The sequence below is a fragment of the Anomalospiza imberbis genome, unplaced genomic scaffold, assembly GCF_031753505.1.
Source record: "Anomalospiza imberbis isolate Cuckoo-Finch-1a 21T00152 unplaced genomic scaffold, ASM3175350v1 scaffold_69, whole genome shotgun sequence".
Taxonomy (NCBI): domain Eukaryota; kingdom Metazoa; phylum Chordata; class Aves; order Passeriformes; family Viduidae; genus Anomalospiza; species Anomalospiza imberbis.
The window spans coordinates 469,742-483,245 of NW_027100303.1; the positions used below are offsets into that span (position 1 = coordinate 469,742).

A 13,504-nucleotide genomic window follows, 5' to 3' on the forward strand; every position below is an offset into this window, starting at 1 on the left:
CAGGCTCTGTTGCAACAGGACAAAGGGAAATGGTCTGAAACTCAGGAGAGGGAAGCAGGCTCAGATAAGATCTGAGGCAGAATTTTTTTTAGCGGGAGAGTGGGGAAGCACTGACAGAAGGTGCCCAGAGATATGGGAGGTGCCTCCTCCCTGGGAACATCCAAGCTCAGGTCAGGCAGGGCTCTGAGCCACCTGAGCTGCTTAAAGATGGCCCTGCTCGCTGTGGGGCCCCAGGTGCAGATGACCTCGAAAGGCCCCTGCCAAGCCAAACCAGGCGAGGATTCTGCTTGCTTTGCGTGTGGAAAGCAGCGAGACCGGAGACCATCGGAGGGGGCCCCAGAAGAAAACCCCTCCCTGGCGCTGCTGCTTCCCCTGCAGCCGCTTGGCATTCACCTGCAGCAGCTCCTGGGCAGACCAGCGCCGCTCCTCGTCCGGCTCCAGGCTGCACTCGAGGAAGTCCCGCAGCAGAGCCGACAGGCGCCTGGGCTCCTGCAGCTGCGGGGTCCCGTTCTGCCGGATCAGAGCGCGAACCTGCAGGAAAAGCAAACTCAGCGCTCTGCCAGCTTCCTTCCCACCCACAAGTGCTCACATCGACCCTGGCTTCCCAGGCCCAGCTCCAGGGGCACTTTCCTCCCTGGCAGAGAGGCTGCTCACAGCTCATTTTTCTATGCCAACCAAAAAACCCAAACCCTGGTGCTGCCACAGCCTTTGTAAAGAGCTGGTGCACTTGCTTCCCATTTTCAGGTCATCCTCACAGCCAGAAGAACTGAAACAACGTAAATCCCAAAGCAAATTGTGTCTGGAGACTGCAGAATATGTGTCTGTGTTGAGGCTCGAGTCCTCTGGGAATTCCCTTCCCCGTGTGCAGAAACCTCCAGCTGCTGCTCCCAGTGCAGGGTCACCCTGTGCTCACAGGCCTCTGCAACCACGGGAGAATTGGCCTCTTACCATGGCCCTCGTTTCCTTGAAGTAAGGAGGTTCTCCTTCCACCATCTCGATGGTCACAATGCCGAAGGACCAGATGTCCACCTTGGGGCCGTAAGGAGAACTGGTGACAACTTCTGGGGCCATCCAGTGAGCAGTGCCCACCATGGAGCTGCGCTGGTCCTGCTCAGGGCTGAGCTGAGCGCTGAGGCCAAAATCAGCTGAGGACAGAAACAAACACTGTCAAAGGCAGCTGGAATGAGGAAACCAAGCACAAAGACTCCCCGCTCTCAGTCTGAGAATGCAGCAGTGAAGTCAGCTGGGAAAGTCCTCAGGGCTGTAGCCAAGGAAAGATGGAACTGAACTGGACCCTTAAAGAAACCCTCAGCTTTCGTGCAGTCGCTTTTACTGATTCCCTTGGAGCTTCAGGTTCCAACTCCTGCCCCTCTGGGAGGGCCATTCCCAGAGCAAAGGCACCCCTGACAGCCTGCTCCTCTCCTGAGCTCTCTGCAGGGGCAGCCGCTCTCAGCTGGCAGCAGGGGCCGGGCAGTGCCCCCAGCAGCCCTTGTGGGGCTCTGGCCGTCACTGGGAAGCAGCCCCACAGCCGCACCCCGGCAGCGCCGTGCCTGGCCAGGAACACCCACCCAGCTTGACAGAGCCGTCCATTCCCAGAAGGATGTTGGAGCTCTTCAGATCTCTGTGGATCACCCGGTTCGAATGGAGGAAATGCAGGCCCTGCAGACACTGAGAGAGAACAAGAAACACGAGGGTAAAAACCAATGGCCGGAATATATCACACAAGAAAGGACAGTTTAGAATTCTACCAGCAGCGACTTTGCTCTGACAGGCCAGGAGTGCAGTGCAGACAAGCTCCAGGCAAACGGTTCAAGGCAAAGCTGAGAACAGCACATCAAATCCAAAACAGACAGAGAGTGCCACAACAGCAGGAAAGAGAGCAAGAACAGAGTAGAAGTGCAGTGCTGCTGGCAGGCCGATCACTGCAGGGGCTCTTTCTTCGCCAGCTCATGAAAACAACAGAGAAACAAAGCCCTGAGCCTGGAGCCACTCCTGCTCTCACGCCCTGCTGGGAAGGACCATCGTGTCCAAGGCATGGCAGTCACAGGCAGGATCCCTCACCTCCCGACTGACAGCTGCCATCTCTCCTTCAGCCATGCGTGTCTGTCTGACAACGTCCTGCAAAGTTCCTCCATCCATGTATTCCATCACCAGCCAGAGATCTCCATCGACAAGGAAGCTGGAAGAGGAAAGCAGTGGCATGGAGACCAATGTGCAGTGCTCAATTCCCCCATGGAAAAGCCTGGAGTGGAGTTTTGTTGCCAGGTCACTTGTCAATGAGGACAGAATCCGATGGAGAGACATTCCTGTCAGGCTGCACAGCCCTTGGGATCTGCACAGTCTAAAGGAGGAGATCCCTGTGAGAAAGGAGAGGCCTGAGATGGCAAGCAGGTGAAAAATGCAGTTTAGCAAAGGCCCAGATCAATGTGGAACCACAACACTGGCCCCCAGCTGGTTCAGCTTCTGAACTCATCAGTTCCACCCTTCCCTGCAGAACAAGGCAACACAGCTCCCAGGGTTATCCAGGGGAGGAGGCCGGGCAGCACTTGGGACAAAAGGGGTCAGAAAACCTTTCAGAAAGTCCCTTCAGAAACAGGCAAGGCCAGTGACAAATGGGCAAACGAGGCATTTCTGTGAACAAGAACCTGGTCTTCCTGGCATCTGCAGCAATGGGAAAGGGCTGGGAAGAAGAAGCAAGGGAAATAATTTCTGCTGTGGTTTACCAGCACTTGTTGTAAGACACAGGAAACAGGGTCAACTTGAAGGGAAAACCAAACCAAAGCAACAAAAGCACACGGAGGGAGCGAACTGCCAGGCTGTTGTTTTGGGAAGAAACGGCTGGGTCAGGCATTTTCAAATCAGGCTACAGACTACGGATGCCAGGAAAGGTTAAGGCAGGGCCCGGGCACGGGATAAGGCCTGAAGCACTCACCTGTCCAAAGAGCTGACAATGTTGGGGTTCTTCTTGTCCTTCAGAAGCAGGAGCTCATTCACAGCTCGTTCCCTCTTCTGCCCTCTCAGACTCATTTTCTTTATGGCCACCTGAAGGGACATTGCAGACCTTTCACTGGAGGAGTCTGTGGCAGGAGGCCGCAGCAAACACAGAGCGAGTCTTTTTGGGGCGACTGAGCCGGGCTGTGCCCAACTGCCTTGGGATGGGACACCAGAGCTCAGCAAGTGCCATTCCCACAGCCCATTGCTCTGCTCGCTGGGGGCTGCTTACAGGACACATGGCCAGAGACATTTGGCCTTGCAGGCTCTGCAGAAATGGCCCCTCAGCTGTCAGCCTCCAAGCTCTAACCACATTCTCTGCACCTACAGTCTTCTCAAATGGCCTCAAAACTCTCATTATAGTTCAAACACATTTTGCAAGCAGGAGGTAATTCTGGTTCTGTGCAAACAGAGCAAAACAGCTGGGAACCCTTTAGCAGTTCTATGGGATTGGGTCATGATTTCAAATGCAACTGCTCTGGTTGGGGTTGCACAAGAAACCAAACACACACATCCATTGCCCTCCTTGCATTCCTTTGGGCACTTCAGAAGGACCAAGTCTGTCCCAGCTGTGCTCTGCAGGCTGACACGGCTCTGCCTGCAGAGGAGCAGCCTGTGCAGGAAAGCTCTGCTGGCCCCCAAAGCTGCAGCCACAGCTCCCAGCAGAGGGGAGAGCCCTGGAGAGCTGCCAGACGTGCTGGGCGTGTTGACACTGACCTCTCCTCCAGTGGCCCTGTCGAGTCCTTTAGAAACGGTTCCAAAAGCCCTGGAGACAAAACAGCAGAGAAGAAAGAAGCAGCGCTTTAGGCCCTGGCAGTGAAAGCCAGCCCAGACAGGAGATCTCTGCTGCCTGCAGTGTTCACAAACACCTGGGGGCATCGACCCTTCCAACAACAGCGCAGCAGCCACCAGCCCTCTGCCACGCAAGGTGTGCCAGAGAAAACTGAGACCCAACACCAAGGAATTGGGCTGGAGCAAATCCCAAATGTCCACGCTGCACTGCTTTAGTTCACAACCTGAAGTGAGCAATGGGTGTCTAAAGAACTGGAAAAGAATGCATTCCATCCTTTTCCATTTCCTGCCTAAGACCTGCAGGATCCACAAGGGCCCTGCCATCAGGCAGGTGATGCATTTTCCCCCAGAGTGCATCAGCTCTGTGTCTGTTACTGAATGTATGGGCTCTACTACCTGTGCTAGAAGAGAGCACTTATTAGTTCAGCTCTGGTTTCTGTTTCTAAACCATTAGGTTGTTAATCCTGACCGCAGGATATTTTTTGAAGCAAAATATTTGAAAGAAATCTCCTTGGGAACTGTTTTCTGACAGTCACCAGATGGTGAGTGGCTCTTTTAGGCAATCCAATTCCAGGGACAGAAGATCTTCCAGGTCCTGCTCCTTGCTGCAGGCAGGACACTGCCAGCCTCAGGGGCCTTTGACGGTGCCTTCGGAGCACAGGTATCAATTCTGATCAGGACTGAGGGACAGCAGGATGGCACCCCAGTGTCTGGAGGTGTTTGGAGCTCTCCTGACTTCTCACTTGATCCTGCACCAGCACAACACCTGGGCCTGCTTGTGCAGAAGTAACTGCCGTGCACTTACCCTTGGCCAATCTGCTCCACTTCCAGGTATTTCTCGGCAGGCTCCGCCAGGCTCACGGTGTTCCCTGAAAGAAACCACGTGGAAGACGCTCCCTCCCAGAGAGAGACCCCGCCTTGCAGCAGAGCCAGAATGCAGCCCCCCTCCCTGGGGCCGTCAGCCCCTCGGTCTCAGCTGGGGAAGGACAAGAAATGACCCTGGCACATTCAGCTGCAGAGCAGCACTGGGTGCAGCTGATGCCGAGACACACACACAGCACCCTGCTCTGGCACACAGGAACAGAGCAGACGTACTCAGCTGCATCAGGCACCACTCCCCTCTCCCCTCTGGCTGCAGGGCTGTGCTGCTGTCAGAATGTTCAGCCCAGGATCCCACAGCCGAGGGAGGTTCAGTGTCCTCTTCCCAAGCACAGGGAGCTTCTCCGTCCTCTTCCCAAAATGCTGCAGGTTCGCCATCATCTTTCCAAGCCCGGGGACGTTCACTGTCCACTTCCCATGCTGGGAGAAGTTCACCCTCCTCTTCCCAAGCCACAAGATGTCCTCTGTCCTCCTTCCACGCCGGGAGATGTCCACTGTCCTTGTCCCACACCGCAGGAGCCTCGCCATTGTGTTCCCACAGCGCGGGATGTTCGCCCTCGTCTCCCAGAGCAGCGGGAAGTTCACTGTCATCTCCCGGCACTGAGGGACGTTCACCATCGTCCCCCGGAACAGCGGGAAGCTCACTGCTGCCTTCCTCCTCTTTGGCCTGCTCTTTGGAAGCAGAGGGAGCCAGAGGAGGTGCTGGTGCTGCTTTTGTGCCCTGTGGACAGACGGCAGCATGAGGGACGGGAAGTTCTGTCTCAGTTATCACCTTATTTACCCTCAGCTGCACATCCAGCTGCACTAAGCAGAAATTGGGTTTGGAGCTGTTCAAACTAACAATGGGCTAAAGTCGACATTGCCCCTTATTCTTGGGAATTCCATATTCCACCATGGCTAGAGCCAGCAAGCAATGCTCTGCCTGCAAAACCGGACCTGCAGCCCTTCAAAAGCACTTCAGCAGAAAAGGAGAAAACTCCCAGGGATCCCTTTGCTGCTGCAAGGACACTGACAGGAACTTTCCTTCAGCCTCCCAGGCGGGCACACAGCTGCCACATGCCGAGCTCACAACTTGCTGCACAATTCCAAACACCAAAGGTTCCTTTCCCACTCACCGAAGGAGGAGCTGCTCGGGATCCACTCATGAGGTGCCCTGCAACGGGAGAGGGAACATGAACCAGATGCTGTCAGGAAAACAACTGCCTGTGGTGGGAAATGCCCTGGAGCAAGGCAACCCCGAGAGAGCATTTTGCTTTCACAGCGTCCCTCCAGGAGCCACAGTCCCTTCCCACAGCAAGAGAACAGCACAAAATACTGGGCTGGGTCAGCTCTTGGCTGGACAGGCAGTTCCAGGCTCTGCTGCCACAGACTCCCCGCTTGAGGGAACAGAACCCCCCAGGGCTCATTGCAAATGCTGTGCACGCCCCGCTGGCTGCAGACACCCCCTTTTCCAGCTGCAGCTGCTGCCAGGAGCTCTCCCAGAGCAATGGTGTCTTCATGGCAATTTGGTTACAAAGTCAGCTCAGGCCCAGAGGAAGAACAGCAAGCACACAGCAAGCCCAAAGCCACAGCACCGAGGGAAAACCTCGACTTACGTGCCAAGTGGGTTAAAAAATACCCCGCATACGCCACAGAGTACAGCGTGCAAACTGCAGCAGCCACGTGCTGGATCATTTTGGCTGCGCTGCACACGTCTGCAGACTGTAGCCCTGCAAGCACAGAAGGACACCCGTCAGGGCTGGGCTGGCTGCTGAGAATGCCTCGGGCAGGAGGATCCTCCGGCAACGAGCAGTGCCCAGAGCCACTCTGGACACTGAGGCCTCCGTGTGCCACAGCAACGGGAACACCTCGGGGACGTGGCAGTGCTCCTGTGACATCACAGCAGCAGCTCACGCAGAAACCGCCTGCAAGGTTCTCCTGTGTCACAAAGGAGCACAAAGAACCCTCCCAGGGCACAGCCTGTTGCCCAAAGGATCCAGGAGGAGCTCTGAAAATGCAGCAAACAAGGACACCCCATAGCCCAGCCTGAACACTGAGGAGGAACAAGGACGGCACCAAAGCAGAGCAAACATGACCTTTAGTCACTGACACTTCTGGCTAAAACCAGCAAGCCGTGTTCCCTCTGGGATCTTTGTTCTCGTTCTAAAAACAAGCAAAGTTCTCCACTCTAAATATAGAGAAGGCAGGAACTGGGCAGGAGGTGGGATGAGGAAGGAGGAGGAGGAGGGAGAGAGGAAAAGGAGGAGCAGGAAGAGGAGGAGCAGGAGCAGGAAAAGGAGGAGAAACAGGAGGTTCCAGTGCCCCCTGTGGCCGCAGCACCCTTGGCCCCGGGACCATTGCCCCCAGCTCATCCTGCAGGTGAGAGGGGAGGGGGAGCTCGTCCCAAATCTATCGGGGGGTCCCTGAGAGGGTTTTTTAATTGGGGTGTGTTTGGAGCTTGCAGATTGTGGAATTGAGCCCCAAATATCGTCTGGGAGGCCCAAATAAACCCTCTGAGGATTTTTTCTCTGTGTGTGTGTGTGTGTGTGTGTAGGTTTGGATCTTGCAGGACCCCAGAGCTGAGCCCCTTGGGGGGATCTTTGGGATTCCACGTGGCCATTGCCCAGGGCCACCAGGGGGAGGACATTGGTCCTGGGACCCCCGGGGCAGCAGAGGAGAGGAACCCCTGGGACCCCCAGAGTGGGGAGAGCAGAGAGGGGCGATCCTGGAGCTGGGGGACCCCGGCTGGCTGGAAAGGGGGGGAGCCAGGAGAGGAGGGACCCCTGGGACCCCTGGGATCTCAAAGTAAATCATCAGGGGAGAAGGGACCCCATGGACCCCCAAAAGCCCCTGGATCATCCCTCATCAGGACACCGGAGAAGGGGGAACCCCTGGAGCCATTGGACCCCCATCATCCCAGGGAAAGGAAACCTCTGGAATGCCAAAAGTGGAGAGATCAGAGATTGGGAACTCCTGGGAGAGTTGTTTTGGGCTGAACCTTGATATAGTGGAGATTTCCATGGACACAAGACTCCTGCTGAGTTCTAGGGATGGACTTGGGCAGGAGGAGCCTCTTCTCAAAGGTGCTCCCACCTTGGTTTTCCCCAAAGCAGGATTTGTCATTCCCAGGGTGTGGCTGGATGGAGAAGGAGGAAAAGCCCTGGAGATCCTGCTGGAGGAGGGGCTGCAAACCCAGCCCAGGGAGCTGCAGGGAGGAAAGAGCCCCCCTGAGCCAGGAAGGTGGCTGGAGATCCAGCCGCAGCTCGGAGCTGGTGGAGAAGGCTCATGGCAGGGAGAAGCCCCACAAGTGCTTGGAATGTGGGCAAGGTTTCAGCTGCAGCTCCACCCTGATGGAAGTCCAGAACATCCACACTGGGGAGAGGCCCTGTGAGTGTGGGGAGAGCTTCAGTGGGACCTCTGACCTCACCGATCACCACAGGATCCACACTGGGGAATGGCCCTATGAGTGCTTGGAATGTCAGAAGAGCTTCAGGTGGAATTCAGAGATTGTCACTCACCAGCACTTCCACACCAGGGAGAGGCCCTGTGAGTGCCCCGAGTGCAGGAAGAGCTTCGTGCGCTGCTCCAGCTCCATTCCCCATGGGAGGATCCATGTTGGATGATCCCCAGTGAGCCCCGTTGGGCAGAGCCCCGGTGACCCTGCTCTGGGTGATCCCGGTTGGGTGGGGGAAGGTGTTGGAGAGATTTCTTTCCCCTCTGCTTGTCCTGGTGTGATTTGGTTGGTAATAAATTCCCTCCCTGTGCCCGGGCCGGGTCTGTTGTGCCCGTGCCGGATTTGCTGAGGGATCTCTCCCGCTCCTTGTCCCCAGGCAGGAACCCTCGGTTCCATTTTCTGTCCCTGTGCGGCTGCCGGGGGCAGGGACAGAGCGGCTCTGGGGGGTGCCTGGCATGGGGCCAGCGTCACCCCTCGCCACGGGCACCCCTGAGACCCCGCGCAGCCGGGCACACATTTCTGGGCACAGCTGAGCTCCCAGCTGCGCAGCGCCCCAAGGCTCCCCGTGCCTGGAAAAGCCCCAGCCGGGGCTGCAGCGTCCCGGAACCGCTCAGCCAATCCAAACGCAGCCAAAACGCGCTGCAGCCAATGGGAGCGCGAGGAGTTGAGGAGTCATCGGTTGTGCGGCAGAGCCTCGGCAATCGGTGCCCAAAAGTGCTCGGAGCCAATGAGAGCGCGCGGCGCTGCTGAGCCCGCGCTGCTCCGGACTGGTGCTGCCAGCGCAGCGCGGCCGCTCTGGGGCTGGTGCTCCCTGGGCGGCGCTGGCCATGGGGCGAGTGGCGGCAGCTGGGGCCGTACTGGTGGCACTGGTGGTGCTGGGAGCCCCCCCGGCTGCGGGCGCGGAGCTCTCGGGAGAGCGGGGGGGGCGGGAGGCGGTGGGACAGGGGGGAGAATGGGGAAAAGGGGGCGGTGGGAGCCCGAAATTGCAGGGGCAGGAGGAGGAGGGGACCCCTAAAGGAAGAGCGGGAGGGGCTGAGGATGGGGGGCAGGTGAGGAAGGGGTGAGAGAGGGTGGGAAAGTGGGGAAAAGGGGAGAGTAGGACCCCAAACCTGAGCGGGAAGGAAGGCAGGGCTTTTGGTAAATTGTGTTTAAAAGGTTGGGAAAGAGGAAAAGGAGTAAATGGGACCCCAAAACTCATCTGGGGAGAGGCTGAAAGTCGGAGGGGAGAGGATGTGGAAGGGCAAATGGGGGAAGGGTGGAAAAGAGGAAGTGGCAGCTCGGGCAGGAAGGAGCCAAGGTGGCCCTGGGGCAAAGGGGGTGCGGAGTGGGGATCCGGGGTGGATCCCGGAGCTCTGGGGCTGGTGGGGGGGCACCCCCGGACCTGTGTCCTGCACACACAGGGGTGTTCCAGTACGTGGGAAAGTCCGAGTGTCACTTCATGAACGGCACGGAGAAGGTGAGGTACCTGAGCAGGTTCATCTACAATCGGGAGCAGTACGCGATGTTCGACTGCGACGTGGGGCACTTTTTGGGGTTCACCCCCTATGGGGAGACAGCAGCCAGGTATTGGAACAGCGACCCAGACGTTATGGAGCAAAAAAGGGCTGCGGCGGACTGGCTGTGCCGGTACAACCACGATTATCTCAGCCCGTTCCTCACGGAGCGCCGAGGTGAGCGCGGGGCAGAGCGTGTCCCCTCGGGCCCTGCCCTGCCAATGACCCTGGAGCCCCTCAAAACCTCCCTGGAATCGGCCCAGAGCCCTCAGCCCTCCTTGTGCCCATCCCCGAGACCTTGTGTCCCTGCCACTGACCCCCGTGGCTCTCCCAGTCCATCCCAGTCTCTCCCAGTGCCTCCCGGCTGTCCATCTCAGCCTAGCGTGGTGCTGCCGCCTCTCAGCCAATCAGAGCGCGTGTCTCTGATGACTCATCAGTTGCCAGGCAGACCCGCAGCGCCGAGTGCCCCGCACTGGACTCGGCCTCCCAGTGCCGCGCGCTTCGTTCCCAGTTCCTCCCAGTGCCGCCCCAGTCCCTCCCAGTCCATTCCCAGTTCACTCCTAGACCTCCATCCTCCCTCCCAGTGCCCCCCATCCCCTCCCATCTCTCTGAGTGCCACCCCAGTCCTTCCCAGTCCATTCCCAATCCCTCCCAAGGCCACCCCACCCCTCCCCTCTCTCTCCCAGTTTTCTCTCTCCCAGTTCCCCCCAGCTGATCCCAGTCTGTTCCCGCTCTCTCCCAATGTCCCCCAGCGTGCCCATCTCGCTGGTGCCCTTGAGCTCCCAGCCGGGGCTGCTCCGTGATGGATTTCTACCCTGCCCACACCCAGCTGAGGTGGTTCCAGGGCCAGCAGGAGCTCTCTGTGGAGGCCACCGACATGGTCCCCAACAAGGACTGGACCTACCAGCTCCTGGTGCTGCTGGAAACACCCCCCTGGCGCGGGCTCACCTGCAGCTGTCAGTTGGAGCACATCAGCACATCAGGTGTGGAAGGGCTGAGAAGTGGTTTCAAGGATGCTGGGGAGGGTGGGATGGTTCTGGCGGTCCTGCTGGACACTGGGAGGGAGTTTGGAGGTGCTGGGTGTGACTGGGAAGGATTGGAGTGAGTCTAGAGGAGCTGGAAGGAGATTGGGGATGGAAAAGCAGAGCTTGGGATGAGGTTGGTTGTGCTGGGAAGAGACTAGGAGGGGTCAGGGTGAGTCCTGGTGAGGCTGGGAAGGGACTGGGAGAGGGTTTGTGGGTCCTGGGGCGGTGGGAGGCAACTGGAAGGGGGCTGTGGGATCCTGAGAAGGATGGGCAAGGCTTTGGTGGGTCCTGGGGAGGCCGGGAAGGGATCGGGGGGAGGTTTCAGGGGGTTCTGGGTGGGATGGGGGTGACTGGGAAGGTACTTGGAGTGGCTTGGGGTGTCTCTGAGAGGTTTTGGGAGGTCCTTACCCCTGCAGACCCCCCAGAGATGCCACTGGATGCCGCCCGCAGCAAGATGCTGTCAGGGATCGGGGGCTCCAAGTTGGGCTTCGTCTTCCTGGCGCTGGGGCTCAGCTTCTAGGAGCTTGTGTGCTCCTTCCCCGGGGCTCCAGCCCGGTGTCACCCCCTTTTCTCTGCACACAGAGCTCCTGAGCCGCCGCCGGCTGCAGTCCCTTCCCGTGGTCTTGGGGCCGGCCGGGACCCCCCCGCTTCATCCCCACGCTGATTTTGGGGGGGTCGTGTGTCCCCCCAGCCCTGATGTCACTCTGCCCCTGCCCGCCTGCTCCCAGTGTTCCCTGTAAAGCTTCCCAGTTAAACCCAGCCCAGGTTATGGGGGGCAGTGGGGAGGGACTTGGGGGGACCCCACGCGGGGCCGGGACTGGGCAGGGAGGGTGGGGTCCAGGTGGGGAACACTGGGTGCTGCGGGTCTGCCCGGCAACTGGTGAGTCATCAGCCTCGCTCGCTCTGATTGGCTGACTCTTGTCCATCGCGTTCTCTCATTGGCTGAGGAGAGGCCCGGGACTGGAGAGAAGCAACGGCAGAGATCCCGCCCCGAGCACCGGCACGGGGACAACAGACCCAGCCTGGGCACACGGAGGGAATTTATTACCAACCAAACACAGCAGCACAAGCAGAAGGGAAAGAAATCCCTCCAACACCTTCCCCCCACCCAACGGGGATCACCCACAACAGGGCTTATCCACGATGGAGAGACGGGGACAGCCGAGTTTAGACCAGAAGCCAATTTCATTGAGGGTACCAAGTGTTTATACAGGGTTTTACTTGTGTGGTGCTCAGACAGGGCTCGATGTTTGCTAACAATTTCCCATTGGTTACACATTCTTCATGACATCACGGCACCTGGGAACATTATCTTATCACAAAGTCTCACAACAGGTTGCTTGGTCACTTCTTGCCCAGGGAGACTTAAACTGTGTCTGTGTCTCCCACAGTTTCTGCTCAGTCAGACCTCAGATATCGGCCCCTTTATCAGCTCCATTGTTTTCCTCTCTGTTTTATTCCCCATTCTGGGGCACCAGGGCTCTGCCCAACGGGGGTCACTGGGGATCATCCAGCCTGGATCCTCCCATGGGGGATGGAGCTGGAGCAGCCCACAAAGCTCTTCCCTCACTCTCTTCCCTCACTTCAAGCTCTTCCCTCACTCAGGGCCCTCCCAGGGTTTCCCTTAGTGGTGTCTCCGTTGGTGTTGGGTCAAATTTGAGTTCCTGGAGAAGCTCTTCCCACACTCCCCACACTCGTAGGGCCTCTCCCCGGTGTGGATGCGCCGGTGCCTGGTGAGGTGGGAGTTTTGCTTGAAGCCCTTCCCGCAGTTGGGGCAGCGGAAGGGCCTCTCATCTGTGTGAATCCGCTCATGTCTGAGGAGATCAGAGCTGGTCTGAAACCTCTTCCCACACTGGGGACACTCGTAGGACCTCTCCCCAGTGTGGATGCGCTGGTGTCTTCTAAGGTCTGAGATCCACACAAAGCTCTTCCCACATTCCGAGCAGGTGTAGGGCTGTTCCCCAGTGTGGATCACCTGGTGCCGGATCAGGTCTGAGCTTGTTCTGAATCCCTTCCCACACTCCCCACACTCGTAGGGCCGTTCCCCAATGTGGATCCTCTGGTGCCGGATCAGATTGGAGCTGCAGCTGAAACCCTGCCCACATTCCAAGCACTTGTGGGGCTTCTCCCTGCCATGAGCCTTCTTCACCAGCTCCGAGCTCTGGCTGGATCTTCGGCCGCCTTCCTGGCTCAGGCGGGCTCTTTCCTCCCCACAGCTCCCTGGGCTGGGTTTGCAGCCCCTCCTCCTGCAGGATCTCCGGGGCTTTTCCTCCTCCTCCATCCAGCCACACCCTGAGAATGACAAATCCTGCTTTGGGGAAAAAACAAGAGGAGAGCACCTTGGACTGGAGGTTCCTCCTTGCCCAAGTTCATCTCAGCAAATCATTGGGAATCTTGTATCTGTGAGAACCTCCAAAACACCAAGAATCAGCCCAAAAAAACCTATAGACTTCCAGACACAGATGAAGAACTCCCCAAACATGAGAAGTCAGCAAAAACCTCCTCCAAACGATAAAGATTCAGCTGCCACATAAAACCAAAGCACCAACATTTAGCCCAAGCAAGCTCAGAAACACCAAGATTCACCCCGTGAAAATCCTGGATCCCCCTCCACAGTCACCTGCTGCATGTGGGGGGAGCAGCGCTCCTGGGGCTGGGGGGAGGCTGCAGATACAGGGAGGGGTGGAACCTTGTGCTGCTTCCTGTTTCTGCTCCTCCTCCTGGGACTCTGCTCTTCCTCACACTCCTCTTCCTCCTGCTATTCCTCCTTCTCCTGCACAATCCCACCTTCTCCTCCCACATCCATCCTTTGACCATTTTGTTCCTCAACGCTGCTTCTCCTTCCCTTCTCCTCCTGCCCCCAGGCCCAGCACCCACTGCCGGCTCCCTCT

At 58.0% G+C, this 13,504-nt stretch overlaps 2 protein-coding genes and 2 pseudogenes across 2 annotated transcripts in view; 2 read left to right on the top strand and 2 right to left on the bottom strand.

Moving 5' to 3' along the window:
• LOC137467582 (serine/threonine-protein kinase PAK 3-like) overlaps nt 1-4,660 on the bottom strand; it is a 42,825-nt gene extending 38,165 nt beyond the window's left edge. Inside the window, exons 1-2 of the mRNA XM_068179062.1 lie at nt 4,589-4,660; nt 3,709-3,757 (exon numbers count right to left, since the gene is read on the bottom strand). The gene's annotated coding sequence lies outside the window, so the exon portion shown is untranslated. The remainder of the gene's footprint in view (nt 1-3,708; nt 3,758-4,588) is intronic.
• Nucleotides 1-13,504, top strand: part of LOC137467576 (uncharacterized) — a 441,429-nt pseudogene that overhangs the window by 319,445 nt on the left and 108,480 nt on the right.
• LOC137467577 (zinc finger protein 850-like) overlaps nt 1-13,504 on the bottom strand; it is a 214,022-nt pseudogene that overhangs the window by 153,543 nt on the left and 46,975 nt on the right.
• Nucleotides 8,923-11,133, top strand: LOC137467594 (class II histocompatibility antigen, B-L beta chain-like). The gene is given in 5 exon segments (XM_068179071.1): nt 8,923-9,004; nt 9,493-9,765; nt 10,310-10,379; nt 10,381-10,589; nt 11,030-11,133. Coding segments are annotated over 5 exon segments (738 nt in total).